Source organism: Chinchilla lanigera, unplaced genomic scaffold (assembly GCF_000276665.1).
Source record: "Chinchilla lanigera isolate Chin_1 unplaced genomic scaffold, ChiLan1.0 scaffold00112, whole genome shotgun sequence".
NCBI lineage: Eukaryota > Metazoa > Chordata > Mammalia > Rodentia > Chinchillidae > Chinchilla > Chinchilla lanigera.
The window spans coordinates 5450921-5458967 of record NW_004955513.1 but is presented as its reverse complement, the minus strand read 5'-3'; the positions used below and the strand labels follow the sequence as shown (position 1 = coordinate 5458967).

Genomic DNA, 8047 nt, shown 5'->3' with positions numbered 1-8047 from the left:
CGGGCCGGGCGGAGCTCCCGGGGCCGGGACGCGGGGCGGCGCCGCTTCTTCGCCGGCCCCCGCCCCCCGCACGTGTGTGGCTGCGGCACTCTTGGGCCCGGAGGCCCAGCCAACCCGAGCCAGGACCTGTCCGGCCCCTCACAGTGGCCGCAGCTCAGAAGGGAGCTGGGCAGGTGAAGTCTGATGAAGGGAAGCGGGGTCGGACCCGAGGAGAGAACCGGAGTGAGCTGGGGCGGAGGAGGGTTGCTGAGGCCTTATTACTAGGGAGCGGGAGACACCAGGCGGTCTGAGACCCCTTCCAACTTAGGAATCCAGGCGCGAATGTTAGTCCCTAAAGCTGTTCTTGGGAACGTTTCAGACAGAAGGCTGAGAAGGTAATCCAGTGAGCACGTGTGCCGCTGCCCAGCGTGGGGTGCCAGCCTGTCCCGGAACTCCACTGAAACCCTCTCTGGGCGCTGGTGCGGAAAAGTTCTGTGCAACCTGTCAGAGTTGGTTCTGTATGGATAGTTGTTGGAGCCGGAATCCGCTTCACTGTGCAGACAAAAATGAGCCCTCCGCTGGCTTTGAACACGTCCGCCCCAGGGCCAGCGGGGTGGAGCAAGGCCCCCACCTGCTGATCTGAAAAGATGCAGCTAGTGCTGCTAGAGCTGTAATTGTCAGTGTGTTCACACTTTCCTCTGTGTAATTTTTGATGTGTGTTGATTTGCAGACCAAGTACACGCTGATAGACGAACAGGACATCCCATTGGTGGAGAGCTACTCCTTTGAGGTGAGGGCAGCCTCTGTATCCATGCTGCTTTGGTTGGGTCCTGAGAGGGCTCAGGAGTGAGTTTCCGACCTCGGACTGTGCGAGACCTTGTGGGCATGGGTGCCACCCTGGCCAGACGCCAGGCTCCACACAGCACCCCCTCCCCCGTGTGACACTGGTCTTTCTCACTTTCACCTGTTGCTCTTGAAACTGCTGCATTTTGTCGTGCCTGTGATTGGATGTCTGCTAAAGTGGATGGTGTGTTTGCCTCCTTCTTTGCTCTGTCTTCTTTGCCCTGAGGCCATAGCCCCTTCCTAGGGGTCTTCAGGAAGAGCCTCTGCTCTGCTTCTAACAGCTGTGGGTCTTCTGGTCTATAGTCCTACTCGACTCTTCCTCTCAGTGACTCACACTTCTGTAGCCGCTACTTGTCCATGAATGTTTCACCCTTGCTGAGTTATGGGCTTTTATAAGGATGGAGAAGTTTCTGTCCGTGGGTTTGGCTTTATTTATGTATTTATTGGTACCTTTCTTTTTTTTCTTTCTTTTTTTTTTTTCCGGTACCGGGAACTGATGCAACCACGTGCTTGCCAGGCAAGTGCTGTGCTGCTGAGCTGCGTCCCTGGTTTATTGGTATTTTTTTGAGACACAGAGTCTTTGGGGTTTTTTTTTTGTTTTTTTTTTTTTTGGTAGGAGGGATCAAACTCAGAACCTTGCGCATGCCAGGCAGGCACTTAGGCCACTGAGCTATATCTCTGGCCAAGACAAAGTCTTACTATATTATCCAGGCCAGCCTTGAACTCAGTCCTCCTCCCTTAGCTACAGACATGCACCCCTACTTCTAGCTTGTCCACAGTATTTTGCAGGGGGTTGGTCATGAGGTTTTCTTGCTGGAGTGAAGGACAGAGTTGGGACCTAGGAATAGTATTTGTGCCCTGTGTCAGTGGAGCCCCTGGAGGCCCCTAGAGTCTCCAGGTTGCAATTTATCCCTTTGGTTGTCCATTTCATTTGATTTTCCTTTCTTTTTTCTCAGTTACTTGGAATTGAACCCAGCTGAGTTATATCCCCAGCTGCTTCTTATTGTTTATTTTGAAACAGGGTCTCACTAAGTTACCCAGGTTGCTCAAACTTGGCATCCTCCTGCCTCAGGTTCCCAGAGTGCTGGCTTACAGGTGTATGCCACCACACTCAGCTTTGTTTGATTTTCCTAAGTGGGATTTGAAATACAGCTGAGAATTGGAGGCTTTTAACGGACCTTTCCATGTTCCTTTCAGGCTCGAATGGAAGTAGATGCAGATGGAAATGGTGCTAAGATATTTGCATATGCCTTCGACAAAAACCGAGGCAGGGGATCGGGCAGGCTCCTCCATGAGCTGCTATGGTGGGTATTTTCCGGCTGCCTTTTTGCCACCAGCTCCTGTTGGGCTGTGGTGGGCATGGGCTGCTGCAGGCACTGGAGCCCCAAGCAGGCAGCACTGAACTGACCTTGACTGGATTGGGAGTTATTTATGTGCTTGCCACTAATGAAAAGAATGGTGAATGTGCATATAGTGGCACTGAGTGGGCTTTCTGCTGGGGGGGTTACTTCTGGAGAGGGAGGTTCTTTCTTCATGCTTGTGCTGAACTTGGCAGTGGGACACAGCCCTTCCTCGGTGTGCACAGTGGGGCTTGGCTGTGGGGACTACTCAGGTGCAGAGCTTGACTTCAAGCTATATGTGGAGGTGGGTTTTGGGTTCCATTGTGGCTGTCTTTGTCCAGCCCTTAAATCCAGGGTAAAATCATCTGTGGTCCCTGTCCTCTCTGGGCAAGGACTTGGGTTTCTCTTGGCATTCCTTGAGTGTCCCTCCCCATCAGCTGGATGGGGCAGTACAGGCCCTGTGGCTGGTGTTTCTTTTCTGTTGGACTTGCAGACTTGTCTAAGCAGAAATACCTTCAAGGCGTGGAGATGGCACTCTAGGGAATTGTCTTTTTCTAGGGAGCGTCACAGGGGTGGCGTGGCTCCCGGCTTTCAGGTGGTGCATCTCAATGCTGTGACTGTGGACAATCGCCTGGACAACCTGCAGCTGGTGCCATGGGGCTGGCGACCCAAAGCTGAGGAGACCTCCAGCAAACAGAGGTGGGTTTCCCAGCAGTGCCTCCTGCTCTGCCCCTGCCATCTCTGTGTCCCTTGGGACCTGCAGGATATATTTTTTTTTTTCCCTGAAGTGTGGAGTCCTTTGGTTTCATGGGCATGGGAGGAATTTTGATGGTTCTCTTGGGTGACGATTGGCTCTGGGAACCCTGTAGCTGATGGGATGGGTGGGGGCCAGCGTTAGGCCACACCCTTGGGGCTTCTTTCTGTGTACTCTTTGTCCTGTCTTTTGGGAAAGCCTTCCTTTGTGGTGTGAAGGAAGCAAGTGTACTGTGGTTCGGAGGGTTGGCCTTATGGCCTCTGCCCGGCTCTCCGTGATCTTGACAGCCGCATACTGCATGAGCTTCTCATTTGGCAGCGCAGGACCTGCTGCCCAGGACCAGCCTGGCTGTGAGACTCAAGCAGCCTTTGGGAAGAGCCAGGGCCGTCAGGACTGGGTTTAGGAGTGAGCTAGGCCCAGAGGTGCCCAGCCCCACTTGTGTCATTGGCTGCTTAATGCAGCCTTTCTTGATATCGCCTGTGCTGACTGCTGTAGCAGACAGGTGACAGGCTCAGTTAAGGTTCAAGGTTCGGGGCATATGGGGGACCTTCATAGTCTTTGCCTCTGGGTCATGCCAGAGCCCTGAGATGGTGGGTGTTGTGAGGGGATGGTCCCTGGGCCACTGCGCTAGGCCTACAGGGTGTCTTGCGACTACGCCCTTATCACATCTACGTGGACCTCACAGTGAGGATAGAGCCAATGAGGGCCTTGGCTGCTGCTTTTGTTCTTGCCCTAATGCCAGTGTTTTGACACTTAGTTTCTTATTTCCCCCACCCACCTCCACAGGGCCTTAATATTGAGCTATGTCTCCACCCATTTTTAAGTTTTTGTGTGTGGGGGGTGGGGCAGGCAGGGTCTGGCTATGTGTTCAGACTGGCTTGGAACTCACTATGTAGCCCAGACTGGACTCAAACTAGAGGGGACCCTTCTGCCTCAGCCTCAGTGTTAGGATTATAGATGTGTACTAACACACCTGGTTTAAACTTGTGTGTGTGTGTTTTTGAGACAGGGTCTCACTAGTGGTTCAGGCTGGTTTGGAGCTCACTGTGTAGCCCAGGTTGCCCTCAAACTCTAAGCAATCCTTTTGCCTTAGCCTGCTGAGTGCCGGGATTACAGACGTGTGCCACCACACTTGGCCTAAACTTTCGTTCTGAGACAGTCTGGCTAACATACTCAGTTTGGGTCTGAACATGGGATCTTCCTGTCTCAGCCTCTCTGAGTGCTGGGATTATGGGGATGGATCTCCACCTCCGGCAAAAGTTGAGTAGGCTATTAATCCTTTTGGGGATTATATTAGTCTGGACTTTAGGTTTGAGTAAGAGAAACTGAGCTGAACTTGGCTAAAGTAGAAAGTGGCCACTTACTGGCCCTGGCTGGAGTGCAGAGAGCCAGCACAGTGCCACTACCTCCTGTGTACTGTTGTACTGTCTGGAGCTCTTCCTAGCATCGCAGTGGACACCAGCAGCAGCAGACCCCCTGGCTCTATGCAGCCTTCCTCCTGTCACCAGCATAGCCCATGTCTGCTGTGACACGGCCAGTCCGTGGCTGTGTGTTACCTTTACCCCTCCGAATATCCTCTTTAAAGCCACAGACACGGTAGTGGCAGTTACAAACCTGTTTGGAAGATGGGCAGTTATAAGCTAGGCACAGTGGGTTAGGGCCCTGCTGTGGCTGCTGGGGAAGAGTCCTAGGGGGCTGTGCCTTGGAGGCAGCTCCTGTGGTGCAGGTGGCCTGGGTTGGCCCAGGACCTATCAGGGTTTTAGAGTGCAGGAGCGTGTGGTCAGCCTCTGGCTCCAGCCCCAGGCTAGGAGAACTAGTCAGAGATGGCCTGAGGGGTACAGTCCCTGCTGGCCCAGACTGTGGCCCCCGTGTGGCCTGGGAGAGGGAGGCTGGCTTTTCCCAGGCTGTGGGTTTCTGCTCTGCTTTCCTCTCACTGAGCACTGGTCATGGTGGGGTGATGAGTTCAGCCCCTGCATGGTGTGTGTTCTGCTTTTGCCTCCAGAGGGTGCTCCTGAGCATTTGCTGTCTTGCAGGGCCTCATGGAAGGGCTCAAGAAGCAGCCAGAGTCTTTTCCACACACTGGACCTTCTACCAGCCACATTGAGGGCAGGCTGGCTAGAGGGATGGGTTCATCAGCTCCACAGCTCCCAGGGTATAGGCTGTGCCTCCCTGAAGCACAGGCAGGGGTTGGGTGCCCTGTTTCTTGGACCTTACATTGCAGCATGTGCTTTCCAGACCTCAGTTTTTACTGTAATTCTGGCTCACCTGAGCAAGAAGCATTTTCAGAGGGTCACAGGGCAGCTTGCACTGTTGGGGGGGTGGCTGCTGTGGGCTCTCGGGGACTTCACAGGCTCGGGGCTGGTTGTGATGTCCATGTTCGGTCACAAGCACTGGGCAGAGAGAGCCGGCGGGAGGGTGGAGTGCTGAGCCTGAATCCAGTTGTTGGCACATAGTTTGGGTGGGAGTGTCTTGGTGTCACACTGGCCTGTGTGCTGACCTGGTCTGGCGGGCGCACACACACACTGAGGTTCTGCTTTCTTTCAGGGAGCAGAGCTTGTACTGGCTTGCGATCCAGCAACTTCCCACAGACCCAATAGAGGAGCAGTTCCCGGTCCTGAACGTGACCCGGTACTATAATGCCAACGGGGACGTGGTGGAAGAGGAGGAAAATTCTTGCACCTACTATGAATGCCACTACCCGCCCTGCACGGCCATCGAGAAGCAGGTGCCACAGAGCCCCTGCTGCCCACCATACCCACCTTGCCACCCCCCTTCAGCCTAGGCTCCATCCAGCAGACCCTGGGTGCTTCTGTTGCTCTCCCATCAGGGTGGCTGCCCCTTCGGTGTTATGCTGCCCAGGTGGGCATTCCTGCCCCCAGACATGGGTCTTTCTGTATTTGCTTGTGTGGGGATTGAACCCAGGCCCCCCGTTCTGGGCAAGCACTCTGCCACTGAGTGCATCCCAGCCAGGGCATGGGGTTCTGCCAGGCCCATCCAGGTTCCAAGATGTGGGTACCCCCCAACATGACAGTGAAGCCCCAATGGTCTGTGTTTCAGCTCCGGGAGTTCAACATCTGTGGGCGCTGCCAGGTAGCCCGGTACTGCGGCTCCCAGTGCCAGCAGAAGGACTGGCCTGCCCACAAGAAGCACTGTCGGGAGAGGAAGCGGCCCCTCCAGCATGAGCTTGAGCCGGAGCGATGACGGGCAGTGGAGCTGCCATGCTGCGGGCTCATGGCTTCTGGCTCTTCCGTGGACACAGCGGAGACCGGCGGTTGAATCTGGAGGTGCTGAGGAAGCCAGTGTCTGGTCCAGAACAGCCACCATGCAACTCCCTATGGCACACACAGTCTGTGGGGACAGCGCCCCTCCAGTGTTAATCTCCAGCAGAGACAAGGGGAGGTTCCCCAGGACGTTTCTCATTATTTATATGTTAATATGTTTGTAAACTCATGTACAGTTTTTTTGGGGGGGAGACAAGGGGAAGGTTAGAAACCACAAATAGAATCACTTGCTGTAATCCTTTAATGACAGACAGTCGGCCACATGTCTAGAGACTGTCACATAGCCGAGCTTCTGTCCCGGGCAGTGGGAGCCCGTGGGGTGGCCTGCACAGGTCGTGTCTGAGAGGGCAGAGTAAAGGGTGGAACCATCTCCGTCTTGGCTGTTCTGTCCTCTCCCCATGCAGTTTAGGTTCAGGCTGGCTGCAGCATGGAGTCAGCCATGTGGCCTGGGCTGGCAGGACTGGCCCCTCAGTCCACGTGGGCCTCTGAGGAGCAGAGTGTGCTGAGTCCCCAGAGTCTGGACGGGTCCTGTCTTCTCTCCTTACCTTCTGGGAGCAGCATCTAAGGACTGCTCAGCATCTCCTCCACACGGCATTCACAGGGAATTAAGCCTGGGCCTGTGTGGGTCTGTGTCTCAGCTACTTTCCTGTCACTAGGCCAAAGTACCTGATGCCTACAACTTGAGGAAGGGTTTGTTTCAGCTCAGGATTTCAGAGGTTTTAGTCCGTGATTGGCTCCCAGGCAGGAACTGCATGGAGAAGCATCTGGCACAGGAAGGCTACTCAGCCATGGTAGCCAGGAAGCGGAGGAGCTGGGGACAAGAGTGTATTTTTCCAGGTCAGGCCCCCAGTGACTCACCTACCAGACCCTACCTCCTAAGAACACATGCGGCTATGAACTGTGAGGTACACCTGTGATCCAGTCACTTTCCCAAGCCCCACTGGGACACAGGATACTTCAGATACTTTACACCTAAACAGTAGGGCTCAGCTCCTGTTACCCTCCCACTTTTGTATGTGGAACCAGGGATTGAACCCAGGCCCTGTGTGCTAAGATATATCCCTAGCTCTTCTGTTCAGCTTGCAGCAGTTCGGCTAAGTTGCCCAGGCTGGGCTATACCTGTGGTGCTTCTGTGTCATCCTCCCTCAGTGGTAGGCTGCAGGGTGTGCCGCCACGGCTGGCTGCCCTGCCCCGCTGACTGAACCTTAGCTCTTTCAGTGATGCAAGCTGCTTGCTGTGGCACACATGGCACAGGTCCACCTCCACTGCCCTGCCCACTTACAGCACTTCTGCCACGTTAGGGTCTTCGCTGTCCCTGGTAGGTGGCCCTTTGGTGGCCTTTGGTCTGTAGCAAGGCTTTAGAGAAACATGCTGAAATCCTAATGGCAGCATAATCACCTACAGGTGCAGTTTGCTGGAGCTTGGGAACCCAATACAACTGCCTACCCTGCCTTCACCTCATTAGAAAGTGACACTGGGCAAGCAGTGCCCAGCTCTCACAACCCACCAGCAGGGGAAGGGCTCTGGATGTGTTGGGGAGTGATGCTGCCTTGGGGGGATGGGGTCTGCAGGCTGTTTGCTTCCCTGGCCTACATGGTACCGTGGACCCCCTCTCCTGCTCAGGATCCTGACATCATAGCCGTTCCATGAGAGTGTTAAGGGGCTCCAGGGTGAGTGGGGCGTGCCTCTTCGTGGGGGGCTGCTTGACCTCAGTGTCCTGTGGTAACACGGGAGGCTGAGGTTGGTCTGAGTGCCCCACTCGTCCCCACCTTTCTCACTGCTTCTGCCTCAGCTGCTGTCCACCTCCTGGTCCTACAGCTGAGTTTCCAGTCACAGCTCTGCCTCAGCCT

General features: G+C 54.9%; 1 protein-coding gene across 1 annotated transcript; it reads left to right on the top strand.

The window, feature by feature from the left end:
- Window positions 1-709: 709 nt before the first annotated feature.
- Window positions 710-6569, top strand: Zmynd19 (zinc finger, MYND-type containing 19; the record flags this gene model as incomplete). Its single annotated transcript, XM_013506656.1, is given in 5 exon segments — window positions 710-769; window positions 2020-2126; window positions 2721-2861; window positions 5461-5641; window positions 5974-6569. Coding segments are annotated over 5 exon segments (633 nt in total), but the record flags the coding sequence as incomplete, so codon positions are not given.
- Window positions 6570-8047: the final 1478 nt, after the last annotated feature.